Source organism: Nothobranchius furzeri, chromosome 18 (assembly GCF_043380555.1).
Source record: "Nothobranchius furzeri strain GRZ-AD chromosome 18, NfurGRZ-RIMD1, whole genome shotgun sequence".
Classification (NCBI taxonomy): Eukaryota; Metazoa; Chordata; class Actinopteri; order Cyprinodontiformes; family Nothobranchiidae; genus Nothobranchius; species Nothobranchius furzeri.
This window is the reverse complement of record NC_091758.1, coordinates 18,881,750-18,899,357: the sequence shown is the minus strand read 5'-3', so window position 1 is coordinate 18,899,357 and position 17,608 is coordinate 18,881,750. Positions and strand designations below refer to the sequence as shown.

General features: G+C 42.9%; 2 protein-coding genes across 3 annotated transcripts in view; one reads left to right on the top strand and one right to left on the bottom strand.

Moving 5' to 3' along the window:
• zfyve26 (zinc finger, FYVE domain containing 26) overlaps positions 1-5,687 on the top strand; it is a 28,661-nt gene extending 22,974 nt beyond the window's left edge. Inside the window, exons 35-43 of the mRNA XM_015969457.3 lie at positions 937-1,152; positions 1,309-1,506; positions 3,975-4,055; positions 4,129-4,256; positions 4,333-4,495; positions 4,595-4,654; positions 4,801-4,983; positions 5,065-5,115; positions 5,271-5,687. Of these exons, the coding sequence (XP_015824943.3) occupies positions 937-1,152; positions 1,309-1,506; positions 3,975-4,055; positions 4,129-4,256; positions 4,333-4,495; positions 4,595-4,654; positions 4,801-4,983; positions 5,065-5,115; positions 5,271-5,480 (1,290 nt within the window). The 3' untranslated portion in view covers positions 5,481-5,687. The remainder of the gene's footprint in view (positions 1-936; positions 1,153-1,308; positions 1,507-3,974; positions 4,056-4,128; positions 4,257-4,332; positions 4,496-4,594; positions 4,655-4,800; positions 4,984-5,064; positions 5,116-5,270) is intronic.
• Positions 5,688-7,749: 2,062 nt separating this feature from the next.
• On the bottom strand, positions 7,750-15,080 carry rdh12 (retinol dehydrogenase 12). Of its 2 annotated transcripts, none has more exons than XM_015969454.3 (7): positions 14,908-15,080; positions 14,241-14,356; positions 13,575-13,730; positions 13,397-13,501; positions 13,089-13,298; positions 12,135-12,324; positions 7,750-8,632 (listed from the first exon to the last, which is right to left on the bottom strand). In XM_015969454.3, the coding sequence occupies exons 1-7, from the start codon at positions 14,979-14,981 to the stop codon at positions 8,530-8,532; spliced, it is 954 nt and encodes a 317-aa protein (XP_015824940.3). In that variant the 5' UTR covers positions 14,982-15,080; the 3' UTR covers positions 7,750-8,529. The 2 variants fall into 2 exon arrangements, with proteins under 2 accessions (XP_015824940.3, XP_015824939.3); XM_015969453.3 differs by having other exon boundaries at positions 14,241-14,359; positions 14,908-15,079.
• Positions 15,081-17,608: the final 2,528 nt, after the last annotated feature.

Below are 17,608 nucleotides of genomic sequence, written 5' to 3'. Positions count from 1 at the left end.
ACCTTTAGCCTGGTGCTGCACAACCAGTAGGCTTTGATCACTGGACCTCAGGGACCTGCTGGGGGTGTAGGGACTAAGAAGATCACCAATGTAAGATGGTGCTTGTCCATGTAAGGCCCTATAGACCAGAACCAGGATCTTGAAATGAACCCTGAAGTTGACTGGCAGCCAGTGAAGCTGGAGGAGAAGCGGGGTGATGTGGGTGTGTTTGGAGGACTTGGTCAGAAGCCGAGCACAGGCAATCTGAACCACCTGTAGACGGTTCAGGGAGGTTCTGCTCAGACACGTGAAAAGAGAGTTACAGTAGTCTAAGCGTGAGGAGATGAAGGTGTGAAGAACGGTTTCAAGTTCATGCCGTAAAGCACGTAGAGACCTCCCACTAGTGTACCTTTCTGAACCACAAAACTATTGAGTCCAGCTTCTGGTTAGCAGAGGGCTACAGAGTGCTGTCCAGTGTGTAGTTGCTCTGGTTTCTCCCTCAAGAATGACTGAAACCAATATGATAGCAATAGCTGAAAGTGTTGAACTCCTTGGTTTTGTGAATAACCCTCAGTGTGGCGACACTGGTGTCACAACCCGATTCAAACATCTGCAGAATTCTATCCATACATATACTGAAAATTATTCTACTTCTTTATTTTATTTATATTTTTCTACATTTTAATGTATTTATTCTAATCTGTTTTCTAATTCAAAAGGATTTGGATCCTAAAGGGTTAAATTATTTTAATAATAGTTTTTCGTGTATTACATTATTTTTGTTATTGTTTGGAGCTGAAATTGAAAGCCACATTTTAATAATTGCACAGCTTTTCACTTTTTTCTGCTCTTACTGTAAAAATAAAACAATAAAAGATTTTCAATGGAGAAAAAAAGATTCACAAGCAATTTTTCTATTCTTGTTTACATAAATCTGTAATTCCTTCTGTGTGTCAGTCTCACGGTGAAGACATATTAGCATCCCTTCGTCAGCTGGAGGATGCTCTGTCCGAGGTTGGTCCTGCAGAGCGACAAGAGGGACCGATTCAGAGCAGCGCCCTTCACCAGGAGTGTCTCTACTATCTACAGACATACGGCACTCACCTGGCTCTCATCAGTTTCTATATGCGTCACGACTGTATGAAAGAGGCTCTGATATTCCTTCTGAGCAAAGTGAGTCTGTTGGATTTACAGTAATGACATTCTGAGATGAGTCACGTCAACCAATCCTATCTTGTTAACGAAGTACCTTCTTTTTTTTTTTTTAAGATTAGTGCATCTTTCCTGAACAGTGACAGTTTTGTTGTATTTGGCTATTTTACCACTCAGGATTGCTCAGATGAGGCGTTTCTAGATGGGGTGTTGCAGCCCAGTCTGGAGCGAGGTCTTTTCAGCAAGCTGCGGGGCATAATAGAAAAACTGGATCCCAGCCTGGACAGGTGCAGCCGCTACCTCATTGCTTCCTGCCAGTTCCTACAGAGACGAGGACTCTACCACTGTCTGTACCAGCTGCAGCAGTTCATGATGGTAGAGTCTGTTCTGGTGTTTGTTTTTTTTATTAGAAGCTTTCAGGAGAATGTCCATTCATTTCTAATCTTTCCAGCAGAGATCCCAGTGCCAGAACACAGCTGCCTTTTAACTAGTCCCCCTAACTAAACCCATTAAGAACCACTTTGGTTTTCCAGACCAGGTGAATGTCTTTACGTCATTTAAAACCTCTTTCAGTAAATGCTTGATCTTCTCAAAGAGACGGTGAATCTACATCCAGGGTTTGTCTCGTCTTTAAGAGCACACGTTATGCAAAACTCACCTTTTGTAACCTTTTTTGTTGCCATGTGAGTCTCTAGTACCGTCTCTATAAACAAGTCAAACATAAAAAAAAACTAGGGATGTGAATCTTGGAGCAACTCACGATTTGATTCGATTCCGATTCTTGGGGTGCCGATTCGGTTCAGAATCGATTCTCGATTCTCAATTTAAATTGATTCACAATCAGGATTAACGAAGAGTGTCAGCTCCAGGATTAACTACTTTGTTGTACATGTTAGTTAAAGCTATGGGACATTTTTATTTGACTTTAAACTGGTCATGCTCCAAAAATGCAAATTTACATGTAAAATAAGGTGATTCTAAAACTGTAAACAGAAACAATCTTTTGACAAAAGGCAACATTTATTTTTGCTTACCTTGTAAAATATAACAAATCTGTAGTTACCTAACGGTAGCTTTGAAAGTAATACGGTCAAATACTTTTCAAGTATGTGTAGAAACAAGTTACATGAGTAATCCTGAGTACTCATTTATCAACTTGGAAAATAAATATGAGAATATCTCAAATTTCTGAGTATGGAAAAAATTACATTCCTGTGCCCTCTTATCAGCAGATTCAAACATAAATCATCTCAATTCATGGGACCACAAAAGTAAACAGAGTACTGACTCTCCTAACAAAGATCAAAAAAGTGCATCTCATGCCAAATATTTGAGTTCTTGGAATCGATTCTGAATCTTTATAAATTAGAATCCCGATTCAGACTTGAATCGATTTTTTTTCAGCACCTCTAAAAAACAGTCCATCCATTTTCTGTTAGCATTTGATTTTAGGAGCTATAGCTAGTTTTTGAAGGGCTCTACTCAGCCTAAAACAGTTCTGTACAGCGTGGGTTAATTCAGCCCATCTGAGTGTAGTTGTGTTTCGCTGCCAGCTCCGTGACAAAAATAGCATGAGGTGATCAGTAAACAGTGTAAGGAGATCTGTATGTTACACAGAAACACAACTCGGCAGAAAAGTTGTGGTGTTGCTGGACATTTTGCTTTATTTGGTTGATTTTTGGTTCAATCAGATGAAACATACAGAATGAATTCACAAAATATTTTGCTTAGTTTTTTGGCTTTTTGTCAGACTCTGAACCAGGAAATGGTTACAGGCAGTGAAGCAGCAGGCAGAAAACTCCAAAGCAACCAGTGACTCCACCTTCTAGCCAAATTAGAGGCCACAGTTGCAATGCTGGCCCAACTCAGCCTTGCCAGGATCCTCAATGGGGCAGGGACTAAAAATTGGGAAACTTAGAGGGGAAATACTGAACTGTGCTCTTGGAAACAGTGGTCAGGCTGAGCTGCACTGGTCCGAGTTACTCTGCCAAATCAGCTTATGTGCCTAAAACAAGACAATTAAAAAAAGTCCATTTGTGATGTCACTAAGGGTGAAATTAGCATAGAACCATCGCTTACACGCAAGAGAGAGCTGCTGTTGGAGGAGCAGAAAAGCCCTCCTGGATACCAGAGCTTCTAATCCTACAGCAGCCAATCAGGGGATGGGTGGGCGTGACCAGCTCCATCTTATTTCTTAAAGTTACAGAGCCCTGAAATGGCTCATTCTGGAAGGTACTGAAACTCAAGAATAAAAAGGCTGAAATCACTTTATATGAGAGGGAGTTTATGCAAAGAAATTTGACAACATATTTTGTATAGATCATAGGACTATTATAACTTTTTTAAAAGTCATATTGCCTACTTTAACATCATTAGACTGTGAACGCTGTTTATTGATCTCTGGTTGATTTATGGTTACTAAACCACATTTCATGCAGGATTTATCAAATTTGGCCTTGAACCATGCAGGCTAAAACTGCAGTGTAACTTTTAAATATGACATTCATAACACTTTGAATCATCATTGTTTCCTTTGTTCCAATTCAACAAAGAGGCGGTGCTGAGGTTACAGCAGTGGAATCTGGAGGTTCTGGTTCTGACTTTGACTGGAACCGGAATTTTTTCTCTTTAATGAAAACAAATATCAAACCAGGGCTCAAGGCCAAACCCATCCAATGTTTCCCATGCAAATGAATAGTTAACCGATTTGTTTAGCTTATGTTGGAGTTTAGACAGAGCAGTTGTCGCCTTCCGGTGATGCTGGTTGAGCATTGGCTTTACTTTTCAGACATATTAGTGTGAGTACCACCTGTGTTTTGTATACTTCCTGTTTTCCTGGACAGGATCACGTACGCGCCGCCATGACCTGCATACGGTTCTTTACACACGGAGCAAGTTCATACCTACAGCTGGGAGAGCAGCAGGTATATCACATCTCAAACACTCTCAATTTAGAACGTCGTTTATGACTCTGATGGGAACGTTGACTTCCTGCAGCGCTGGCTGGTCAGAGCTAAAGAGCACCTGAGGACGTACCTGCAGGAGCAGCAAGGTCGAGGTTCTGGGAGGAAAAAGTCGATGGGCAACACATTCAGGAAGATGATGTCATCCAGTGATGTGTCCAGGTTATTTATGTCGATGAAATAGACGTGTTCCACTTTAGCCCCTGTTCTGGAAGCATTAACGTCTCCGTTTTATTAGACACATGAATACAATCGAACTGCAGCTGGAGGTGACTCGTTTCCTGCATCGCTGTGAGAGCGCCTCCTCCAAATCCTCGAAGACTAGCACGCTGTCCTCTGGGTCCACCTCACTGCCGACACTGTTTGGTGGTAGTCCTGTGAAGATCGAGGTTGCCTGCAAGGTGAAGAGTTTAAACAAGCTGGAAAAAAGATGCACTCTTTGAATTATCTGTTGTCTACGATGGGGGTCAGCTGTTTTTCTGTTACTTTTAATGTTTCAGGTGATGCTTGGAGGGAAGAACATAGAGGAAGGGTTTGGTATTGCCTACAGAGTCATACAGGTATGTATGGAGCATGTGTGAGTTGTGAATTTAAAGCAGCAAATAAACTAAAATGTTAACTTCTGTCCACTAGTGAAGGCAAAACAGACTGAACTGTATATCATTTACTCTTGTAATCATCTTGATTGTATGTGTGGTTCCTGTAGGACTTCCAGCTGGAGGCCCAGGCCGTCTACGTCCGAGCCGGCCACAGGCTTGTCCGGCAGAGGCAGTATGGAGCTGTGCGGCAGCTGCTCAAATGTGTGGGCGAATCTGGTACGGCCACCAAGAACGACTGTGATTCCCTCATCCTCAACTGTGTCAAAGTTGCAGATAAGGGGCCAACTGATGTAGGTAGCAGAAGAGTTTTAAAAACTCAAGTATGGCATGTCCATCTGGGCTCTTTCATTGTTTTTTATTTTTATTTTTAGGCCAAAGAACTGGAAAGTCTCATTCTGGAGATAAAAACCACAGAAACGAAGGTAAAGTTATCCTTCTCTCTGCGTTTTCTTTATTTCTTCCCAGTTTTCATTTGACGAAACGTTTGCAAAAGAAATGTGTTCACAAATGAAAGCAACAACTGTTGGTAAAGTTTCCTCAAACCTGATTTTTGGTGGCTTCATTTGCATTTGTGTAGATCGAAGCTTACCTGGTCTGCGGGAAGCTGAGGCCAGCCTACCTGTTGGCAGTAAAGCTGGAGTCGGGCCGAGCGGGCCCGTTGGTCCGGGACGTCCTCCAAGCAGCTGAGGAAGCACACGACTCGGTGATGCAGAACATCTGTCGCCAGTGGCTCTCTGAGCACAACAAAACATCTGTGCAGCGCCAGGCCCGGCCCAAGGCCAGGTGAAGGTGTGGTTGTTACCACAAAGGAGCGTTTACACGGACACTCACAGGGACTTTTGGGAAAAGAGAGGCACAAGCGGCACTTTTTACATTAATCCGTTTGTTCAAATCTGACAAATAAGTCATAATCACTAAATAAATCATTAGACACGCCCACGTGGTGACAATTAACCCACACTTTACTAGCAGCCGTTTAGTCTTTAGGAATCAGAAAGTTAAGAAGTTGTGATTTTGTGTTACAGAAGTTTGTCGGATTAACTTTAGAAACTTGAATTGTTTAATATGCAAATGACCTTCAGACTGAACTTCTAGGGGTTTATTAGACTTGAGCTCGCTGACTAGTTTGTATCTCTTGAAGACCAGTAGCCTAACTTTACTGTGAGATCCCCCTGTTACCAAAGAAGGAAGCTATAAAAGGCTCATAAAAGTTTACATCATGAATTCATCTGATTCTAACCTTGTTTTCCCATTAGTTTTCCATGAAAACAGTTGCATTTCTGCTCTGACTAGACCCCAGATCAGAATTGTAGTAAAATGGTTTGATGGGAAGCGTGTTAAGAACCGAACCTCTCAGCCTTCCTGTCCGGTGTAACGCTGTGAATCACCACTGTGCTCTTGACCACTTCTCTGAACTTTATTTGACATCTGTGTGATTTCTGATGTGAGGTAATGACAGGAATTCACACGTTTTGTAATAGTTTATCATCTCCTACCTCAGCCTAAAGGGAAAAAAAGTTTAACTGACTTGTTTATTTTATAACAAAATTCCCAACTACGTTACATTTGACAAAAACTGAAAAATAATTTTCTTGTTCCCAATCGTTCACCTACCCAGAACACACTGTGGACGATTTACAGTTTTGTTTTTTATTACTTATCAAATCATTTAAATTATTGAAGGACATTTTCTGATGTTGCTGAAGCCATTTCCTGTCAGGATGGATGCAGAAAGGGATCTAGTTTAGGTCTAGAAGGTTTATCCCAGAAACTTTACTGTTTTGTGTTTTTCTTTGTGGGCAACATTGCCAGCATCTGTCTGGAACTAAACCTCTGACTATCAGAGAACAAAAAGTAACCGATCCCGAAACATTCAACAAACACCCAGTGTTAAATATGCCTGTAGGTGTTTATTTTGGGGCTGTGAGTTTAATTACGTGGTGGAGAATCGTGTTTTTACTCTGAGGAGATGCTGTCATTGCTTCACCTTGTTTCTCTGATGCTTTCTAATTCTTCTTACCTTTGACTGTTGAGACACATCACTGCCGCACTTTATACTTGAAGAAATTGTTAATTATTTTCAATTGTCTGTCATTAAAAAAAATAAATGGAAACAATAAATATTACGAAAATCCAGTTTCAGATTTCTATCCAGGTCAAGTATCACTGTAAGTAGCACTCGTTTTCACTGTTTGCTGACGACACCATTCTCTATCAATTAAACTAGATGTAATACTCAGATTAGTGTCTCGTCTTGAGGACATTAGGCCTATAGGCATGGTTTCTGGACTCAATGAGAAACTTGGATTTTGTGTGTGTGTGTGTGGGGGGGGGGGGGGGGGCTGGGGGGGTTTAGTGTTTTGAAAGTGCTTGAATTCCTAAAAAAGTGCTTGAAACTAACTGTAATTAGCTTTTCCTTTTGGACAAGGCAGTTGATTAGTTTGGGCACATGTTCATGTGCTGTAAAATCTTAAAAACGTGCCTTGAAGTGTTTGAATTGGAATTTGTTGAAGAGCAAGCCATGTGACCAATAACTCTTTAAACCTACAGATGTGCCAATAAATTTACAGAAAGGTAACCACCTCACCTGAGATCTGTTCTAAATCGCGTTCCCTTTATGTTTTGGTATTTTGTTTTGTTATAGTGATTTTAAAATTACTTCACACATTTCTTAGCGCAATAAATGCTGTCACAACATCACTGACCATGAGTGGGGGAAAAGTTTTCTGCGTTTTCTTTCATATTCTTTGATAAATTGCCAAAAATTCAACCAGGGTGTGTAAACTTATTTGCACAACTGTAAATCCTGATATATCTTAAGTTATTGATCTTCTCCCTTAAACACTCACACCGATTTTCCAACCAAAAACTAACTTTTGATGCCTTGATTATGATTTAATACTAATTTTTACTTTAAATGTGTATCTAAGAACATCAGGAGCATTTTATTGGTGCATGTAACTTGCAGATTAATTGCAGTTTTAGTTCTGTATCCAAAGAATATCCTCAAAAGTCTTCAGCTGATCCAGAATCCTACATTCATGCACGCACACGCATTGTGATTATTCGGTTTATTTACGTAAAATGTAAACATTCAACTCTTAACATGAATTTAAGTTGAGTAAAAGGCATGTCTGACTTGTATAAAACTCACAATGTAAACTCTTGGCAGCTGTTCATGAATCCTGGAAAGGAAAAGAAAGTTAAAAATGGAAAACCAGATTTCTAGATTGTTCCAACACAAATGGGAATTAAGGTTTCTGCAGTATCATGACTAGTTCTGATAAAATAGGGAGACATTGTAATTTTATCTTTTACAATGGCTATTGCACTTATCACAAAATACATTTATATATAAGGTCATTTTTAAATGTGGCTCATTTGCTAGTTAATAATCTAATGGATTTTTAAAACCCTTAAAATTACCATCTATCTTAGAAATGCTGGCAACAAACTAGCAATATAAGTGCTATATTGAGAGAAAACAGGATATATGTGGAAAAATGATGCTGGTTTGCAACATATTAGGTTGCATTTTCTTTTTTGCCTACACTGTATTCACATTATGTCACAAAATAAAGTCATAAATGTGTCTTGAGTTGATGTAATCCTACAACGGGACTGTCCTGGCTTGAGGAAATGTTGCAGAGCACCAAATTACCCAAATAATTAGATTAGAATTATTTTACAAATGAAAACCTTCACATTGTTTTACCACAAACAGAATGTACCTGATTCTTATCACATAAGAAATGTTCAAAGTACGGAACGTCCAAAGCAAAATGAAAGGGTTGAGAACAGAAAGGTTAGGAAAATAGAAACTGCTGATGGATTTATCAGTCCCACTCGAGACCGAGCTGCTCACAGCTAGCATCCCACAGTCTCCTCGCCGTCTCCACACTCCTCCCCTGAGGAGCTACAAAGGCAGGAGTGCAGTCGCTGAAGAGGAAGAGGAGGAGGATAGCTGTTAGTCATTACTTCATTTGCAACAATCTAATTCATTTTATCACCAAAGGCATAGTCCAGATCTTGGGTTATGAAGAATTTATGTCTTTACTCTTTGAACAACCTCGGTTTGGAGAAACAGATTAGTTCTGACTCCATTACCCACACACATCAATTTCAAGGCCTGTATTGAGGTGCTGTACTCTTCTGTGTCTTGAAAACAAGTAGCAGGATTTCTAAGCTAATTCTGTATGTAACAGGGGCCAATGAAGGGAGGCAAAGATGGGAGTAATATGTGGCGCTTGCACATTAGCGTCGGCGCGGCCGGGTACGGACCGGTATGGAACCAGAATTCGGTTTAACACATGGGTCAGATATTTGTTTTCCAGTCCTGCTCCCCAGCGGTCCGACTAGGACCGAGGTAACACTACGAACTGATTGGCCGGCTGAAATTACGCCTACCGCCTCCGATTGGCGAGTAGAATCAGTCCTTCGAATTTATATGTCAACACTACACCACCTGTTCGAGACCGAACTGACGCCATCCTCCCCAGACCGTACAGATACTAATGGGCCATTCCCATCTGTACCGGGTCGGCCCGGGCCGGGTAGCGTAGGTTGTTTACATATCTGGGTGGCCTGGTATTTTTCTGGGCCAACCAAGGCTCATTCTCAGCCCTCTTCTCGAGGGGGTCTGCTTCAGGCCGACCAGGGCCAACACACCCACTGCTGACAGCAAATTCACACCTTTCATTAGAGCAAGCCTCTGATTGGTGGGTAGAATCAGCCCACATGGGCTTAAGACAAGGATGTGTGGAATCAACCGGGCCAGGCTGGGCCCGACTGGGGCTACCCGGCCCGGGCCGACCCGGTACAGATAGGAATGGCCCATAAGTGGTTATGGTCTCTCTTCCTTGTTCCAGTCAGCAGTCTTGCAGTGGATTTCTGAAATGTTTGAAGTCTTGAGGTTGCAGCCTGACTGACACATGCATACAGTGAGTTGCAATAATCCAGTCTTGATGTTACAAAGGTGAGAAAAACAATTTCCAGTTGTGTATGTGACAGGACTGGCTTGATCTCAGCTATGTGGCATAGGTGGAAGAAACAAGATCTAACAGTCCCATTTACCTGGTTGTCAAGCCTACAGTCTGCATCCAGTTTCACACATCAATGCATCCTTCTGCGGACTTGGGACAGCAAAGTTTCCCTTAATGCATTACATCGCTACAAATATACTCCGGACGTCAGAGGAGAAATCTAATAACTGTAGAGTTTTATATTAGAAATACTATTGAAGAAAAATTAGGCTGATTGTTATTGTAAATAATTGTGTGTAACCTGTAAAATGTGCTGTATATGTAGCAAGTCACCCCCTAACAAGAAGCGTACTTCACTCCCACTTCATGTTTGAAAAATGCAACAAATGCTGTTGCCTAGCAGACCGAGAGGGTGGAGCCACTAACAAATACACACACTCACGACATTGTGACATCATAATGTCCCAGCTTACATCATAGCATACCTCTTAGCCAATAGCGACGGCAGATTTAAATTCAAATGCAGTGCTGAGTTTTTACCTGACAACGGCACGACACTGACAGTTTTAGGCAGAATATTTAAATTTTAACTAAAATGCACTAAAGTGCAAAACTATTGACTACACGTGTCTGCAGCACGATTAGACACACATTTATTTAGTTTATCAGAAAAAAATAGTTGATTTGGGGGTGACTTGCTCTTTAATGATTCCTCAAAATGCTAGTTAGCTAACCCACTATCAAAATAAAAGCAGAGTAGCACTGATGTGATAAAAAATAAAACATTTTTAAGTAATTTAACGGCAGGAAATGTTGGTATTTTATCAGTTTTGATCAAAAGTGGAGCAAATATATTACAAATAATACGTTTTTGTTATTTAAGAAACAAACTAGACTTTTATCTTTATGTCTGGTCGTTTAACCGTAGCTAGAAACAAGCAGTGCTTGTTGCCGTGATGCAATGGAGTACAGTTCTGTTCCAAATGCCGTCCTCGTCCTCCCATACTCGATGGAACGGACTTTCTGGCGTCCTGGCAAGAACATACTTGTCTAGTACACTAGACCAAAGGTGACAGATTTGCTGCTGTGGCCCCCAGACTCTGGAACTCTCTCCGTGAGCCTGAGACCCTGTCCACACGTAGCCGGGGATCTGCCAAAACGTAGATATTTTCTACGTTTTGGCCTGTCATCCACACGAAAACGGAGTTTTTTCACACAAAAACGGATCTTTTTAAAAACTCCGGCCAAAGTGAAGATCTGCGTTTTCTCCATTTTGGGTGTCTGCGTGTGGACGGACAAAACCGGAGTTTTAAGGTCCGCAACGTCACTTTCCGCAACAATAAAATGCTGACATCACGTGTGCGACCTGTGTTTACACTAGCCGACAGCATGGATGCCCTCAGAGCTGCACTCGCTTTATCAATGGTCCAAGCGCTTTTTGCTTGTTTGTTTTTGCAAGCAGAATTACTGCTCCTTGCGGAAGACCACAGACGAAGGACGAGGTTAAGAACGGGGGAAGTACTGCCACCTACAGGTCTGGCATGTCCTTAACAACGTATTTATCCGGGTACGTGTGGACAGTTTTTTTTGCAACGAGGTGGTGTGGATGCACGTTTTTGGAGGGGCGGATATTCGTTTTTTTTTTTAAACCCGGCTACGTGTGGACTAGGCCTGAGATCAGAGGACTCAGTGGTCTCCTTTAAAAAGCAGCTAAAAACTCACATGTTCAAGCTGGCTTTGGTGTGACCTTCATCACCCTCTCCTTATTCTGCTCTTTCTACCTATTCCGGCTTTCCCAGGATCCCCCGATTTCCTTCTTTCCTAACCATTTTCTCTCTCCCTTTTCTTTATTTTTTAATCACATTTTTTACATGTTTTTCTCATTTTAACCATACTTTTTAATATTTTTTATATTTTAAAATGTTGTTCTCGTGATTTTTATCTTGAGAGGGGCTATATAAAAGATTGTTTTCTTTCTTTCTTTCTAGAACGTGCTATTGAGTATTGAGAAACGGCCAGGGACTAGTCAGTCCTTTCAGAACCAATCTGTATTTTCCCGAGCTGAGGCTGTTCTACGACAGGTATTTGTTCATACATTTTCCACAAAATCCCAATTTAACAGCCTGCCAGACTTCAATTGTTGGATACATTTATGGGAATTTGGGGTCATTTTGTAAAGCACTTTGAGTTAGCACTTTGTTTGAAAAGCGCTTTATAAATAAAATCTGATTGATTGATTCACACATGGAATTAATATTCATTAATTTCCTTTCTTACTTTTTAATTTTTTGCCATTTTCCAACATGTGTCACTTGAAAGGTCATTTAGACAGAATGTCTTCAGAATTTCAATTGACTGTTTTAGCAGTTGTTTGATGCCATTTGAATACTAGCGGAACATAAACATAAAAGTTTAGAAGTCCTGTTTTATCTCACTCCCTCTGGTTTGTTATCTCCTACCTGAAGTGTTGCCCTGAAACTGATTGCAGTTCCTCTGCCACAGCACAGTAGACGCTGGTTTGTGCTCCTTCTTTAGGAGTTTTCAGGAACGTGGAGAAGACGGTGAACAGAATCATCATTAGGGTCGAGTGTCTTGTCAGGTCTGAGTTTACTGTCCCCGGGTGGACCGAGTTCACCGTCACGTTGGTTCCTTAGAAAGAAAAAAACGCAACAAGAAAAAATCCTTTAAAGGCCAAATTAATGCAACACAGTTTGTACACTTTAACCAATTCCTTTAAAGTTTACCAACTTCACACAAGACAGCACTCTGCTGACCAGAAACAGCACGTAACAGTTTAGTGGTGCGTGTAGGTATCCTAGGGGGCGCTCTTCACCTGATTAACAGCTATTAGCTATTTTCTGTGCCAGTAGCTAATAAAAGGCTAGCAGTTAGCTTTTTCGCCAGTAGCTAATAAAAGGCTAGCAGTTAGCTTTTTCAGACCATCAATACAAAACACAAGAAGAAAATAAGCTAGCTTTTTTGGGGAGGCATCGTGGCTGATCCTGGAAGTAAAAGTCAGATATGTCTTCAGAGCTGAAGCAAAGAACTAAAAACAAAGAGATAATCAGCATGGCTTATGCTCATTTAAGGACCTAAAGGAGACTATGAAATCACGGCCTGATGGTGACCTGGATTTGTAGCAATAGTTTTTGTCCAATAATGTGGATCGTTTTAATTTGTGGTTTCTGCAGCCAGGCCACACGAGGGCGGGATGTCCCAAAGTACCTTCGTTGTACCGAGTGAATCGACTGAAAGGGAACAGTTTCTCAGTGACCTTGCTGTTGAATAAAATCTGACATTTGTATAGATTATCATTTTTTTAGGTTTGCCACTCCCTTTCTTTCTTTTATCCATCTTGCTGGACTGGGTCATCTGTACTTTCACCCAAGTTTACTGCAATAGTGTTTGTTTACCTTTTAGTCTGCGGGAAAGTTCTCTGGCAAAGAGCACATTTGCCAGTTTGCTCTGGCAGTAAGCTAGACCGCTATTGTAGCTGCCCTGGCTATGAAGGTCATGGAAACGGATCCAGCCAAAGTTATGTGCCAGAGAGGAGACCACCACAATGCGGGCTGGTGCGCTGCGCTTCAGCAGCCCTATTAGGAGGTATGTCAACAGGAAGTGGCCTGTGAGGGAGAGAAAGGTGGGTATTTCAAACACAAATAATCCCAAAAGATTTAGTTAATCTGGAGTGTTTTGGTCCAGCTGAAGCCCAGAGTCTAACCTAAATGATTGACTCCAATGTGCATCTCAAAGCCATCAATAGTTTTCATATAGGGGCACATCATCACTCCAGCATTGTTGATCAGGATGTGAAGACGGTCGACCTCTAAATAAAGCAGAAGAAGGTTGAACAGCAGTAACTTTTACATAAATATAGTCATCAGACTCTCTGCACACACCTCTCAGGAATTTCTGTGCAAATGCTCGTATGGAGCAGCTATCAGCCAAGTCCAGCTCTCGAACTTCCACTTGTGCTTTGGAGTACGCAGCTCGTATGCTCGCAGCGGCCTCCTCGCCCTTTTCCACGTCTCGGCATGCCATTATCACTTGGGCACCTGTGATGTTAGAAATAAAACAGCTGCTTAACAAATGACTTCTCCGTCAAACCCCTTTTAGAAGTGTAACAATGTGTTTTGTGATCGGCCAATGGGATCACTCAAATGTTGGAATTTTTAACTTTTTAATCGTTTTTTGGCAGGGCTGGCCTGATTGCACCCCTGCCATGCAGCAAAGAAAAAAATCCAACACTTTTCCTGCTTCGTATACTCAACATTTTTTGATTTAACTCCTGCTAGCCTCAGTGGACCTATAACGCTTTTCCTGTATTTCACTCTCTCTCCCACAGAACAAAAAACATGCATGTTTAGGTTGATACTGCGCCCTCTGTAAGTTTGGATAAAATCCTTTTCCAAATGGGTAAACAAAGTTTTTTGTAACTGTATCCGTTCAATGAGAACTAATCTGTTTTTCCAAACTGAGGTTTCTCAACATCAATATTCATGACCTTTCCCCTTTTCAAATGATGTGAACTACTGCTTTAACAGAGGCTCCTAATTCTAGGCCACCTCGCATTGCCAGGTCCAGTGCGGTCTCCTTCCCAATCCCAGTGTTTGCTCCAGTGATCAGAACCGTCTTCCCATCCAGCCGAGCTGTGGATTTGCACTTTCTTCCAGCAGCATATCTTCTGTTTGAAACACAGTAATAATTTAGAACAACACACAAAGATGTAAGTATTAGAATAACCAGTGATCCGTTATGCATCCAGTAAAAGCCTCATTAGAACTGAACATTTGGGCTTCTGGCTTAATTATTCATAGAGAAACTTGTCAGAGCGGTGCTGAGCGTGAAGTCGTGTGACCCACGCCACCGAGCCGGTTCCGCCCCGTGCCCAATGGCACCGCCGGAGTAAAGCGCACAAATAGAACTCCTCCCACGCTCCGGCTCCTGATTGGTCCGAGCACCTCAGGTGGAAGACCCCCCCTTCTTCCTCCTCCACCGCTCATGTTTGTGCAAAAACTCAAATCATTTTATTAAAAAAATCCTTTATGGCTGTCTGAGTCGTTTCTATAAACACCGAAATAATAAACGAGCGCTCTAAGATCCTATTGGCTGTGAACGCACGTGAAGACAACAGAGTAACAACATGTCAGCCCAGAAGTAACAAGCTGTCCATGGTGAGCAAAAACACGGGATTTTCATGAGAATTAACGACAGTCCTGATCGGCTACTCACCGGATGTGTGGAGCGAATAAAACCACCAGCAGCGTCACCACTCCGATACCCGCGATGATTAATAAGAGGATCATGGTGCTGCGATTTGGCGCTTGGCTGAGAGGCTCCCAGCAGGATGCTGCTGCTGATGTGTAGGCTGAACAGCTGATGTCAAACGTTGAGAGAGCAAGGATCAGCCAAACACGCGAACAGCATTGTGGGATTGTAGTTTTCTACACTGACGAATACCAGAAAACGTACTGTCCACTCGATTTTGACTCACTTTTAGTGTCACGTGTGAGGATTTCAGTTTGACCAATTTATTTTTGATACTGCCAATCAGTAGTAGCTTGTTTAAATAAATGTTGAAAATTTTTTTTCCAACACACAGGGTGTGAATGTGTGTGTGAATGGGTGAATGACTGATTGCGTTGCAAAGCGCCTTGGTGGGTTCCAGGATTCTAGAAGGCACTATATCAAATACAGACCATTTACATAATTGTTTTAGTTGCCATTTCATATCTTGCTGTTCTTTTTTTTTTATTCTTTTTTTTCGTGTCCTTTCTGGCTGTGAAGCAAACGAATTAATGTCTGCATGCTGGTGACAAATTCGGAGACAGAGGTGAAAGAGAAAGGAAGCGACAAAAGGAAGGGGGTGGGGGGTTCCACAAAAATAAACAATCAATGATGAACAAGAGTTTGCTTCTAGACCTGCAGAAAGAGCCCAACACTGAGCAAAGCAACCCATCACGCCAGCTCCCCCTCCTAGCCTCTAGCCATGGGAAGCCAATAAGAAGAAGAAAGTATCATTTATATAACGCCTCTCGAGATAAAAATCACAAGGCGCTTCACAAAAACAAAAATTGTAAAAATATAAAAAAGCATTTAGAAAATGTTTAAAAATGTATTTAAAATGAGCAAAAATAGGCAATTGTGATTAAAAATGTTGAGAAAGAGAGAAAGTGAACAGGAAAGAGGGAAATCAGTGGATCTTGAGGAAGGTGGAATAGGTGGGGAGAGCAGAATAAAGAGAGAGTGGTGAAGAAGGTCATACAAAAGCCAGCTTGAACAAGTGAGTCTTCAGCTGCTTTTTAAAGGAGCCCACTGAGTTCACTGATCTCAGGCTCAGGGGGAGAGAGGTCCAGAGTCTGGGGGCCACAGCAGCAAATGATCTGTCACCTTTGGTCTTTAGCCTGGTGCTGCACAACCAGTAGGCTTTGATCACTGGACCTCAGGGACCTGCTGGGGGTGTAGGGACTGAGAAGATCACCAATGTAAGATGGTGCTTGTCCATGTAAGGCCCTATAGACCAGAACCAGGGTCTTGAAATGAACCCTGAAGTTGACTGACAGCCAATGAAGCTGGAGGAGAAGCGGGGTGATGTGGGTGTGTTTGGAGGACTAGGTCAGAAGCCGAGCACAGACATTCTGAACCACCTGTAGACGGTTCAGGGAGGTTCTGCTCAGACACGTGAAAAAGCGACAACACAGGTGTGCTAAGACCCCTAGTCTCCCTCTGCCTGCTCCAATACAGTGTTAGTGTGTGTTGATGAGGTGTATTCCATGGTTGTGGTGAGCGGGCAGTGCGGGCATCGTCTGGCCTACGCTAGCTGATGCCACCACACAACCCCACTTCCCCCCACAGCCCTCTGTATCTAAGTGAAGTTTAATATTGGAAGTGGGCACCGGCACTCGGGATGAGGCTGAAAGATCCCCTTGCCAAATGCCGTTGAGTGTGCTCACTCCCAAAGCCCTAAGTGTGTGTTTACGTCGAATGTCATTGGTGGAAGTGCTTAATGTGCAAATAAAATTGGGGGGCAGGCTGTCTCAGGAATGCGGAAATGGGATCCATACCTGTACCCCCTGACTTGCCCACCCCCCATGATCCTATGTGCATGTTTGTGTGATGATGTGAGGGAGCAGGAGGAAAAAAAAATGTATGGGGATGTGGAGGAATGGTTGATTGGCCTAAGCCCTCCAGGGAGCTAGCTCCTCCACTGGCCCCAATAGGCACCTCTGTTCCCAAAATGCCACCCAGGGCATGGAGACCCCAGCCCACCTAGCCAGGGCCCAAAGCAGCAGCATCGCAGAGCCCTACGGAGTCCGAGGGCACCAACCCAGCCCCACCCCAGCAGAATATCTACTCCCATCCCTGCATTTGCACAACTTCCAGAATATGTAAGACATAAGACATCAGGTAAGGTTGGGTCCTCCCCCTCCTGGACAACCCCCTCCCCCGTGATGTGACAGAATTGTTATTATTTCAGAGGAGCCAAGGTCCACCTGAGGCCCCTGAGCCTGGGCCAGGCACCGCCGTGTGTTCCCGCCTTCTTCCCAGCAGCATACAAGTTAGGAGCCAATCCCCAAGGCCCCGCCCAGATCCCCACATGGGGGCCAGCTACCCCCACACCCTTAGCCCCCAGGCCCCCACCCAGACCCACTCAGGGGTGATGCAGCCACCAGGCAGCAACCCATCGCCACCGTCAAGACCCCCCAAGGGGCTCCACTCACAACCGCCAGTAATCCACCCCTCGAGGCAACCCAAGCGCCTCCAGAGTGGGACAGCAGCCCCCCAGCCCCAGACACCCCCAGTGAATCCACCTCCAAGGAACGTCCGGATACTGCAAGCGCAGACCCTCCACCCCATCACCCACATCATCCCGCAGGACAGTATCAATGACAACCCCCCCCCCCCCCCCACACACACACACACACACACAATC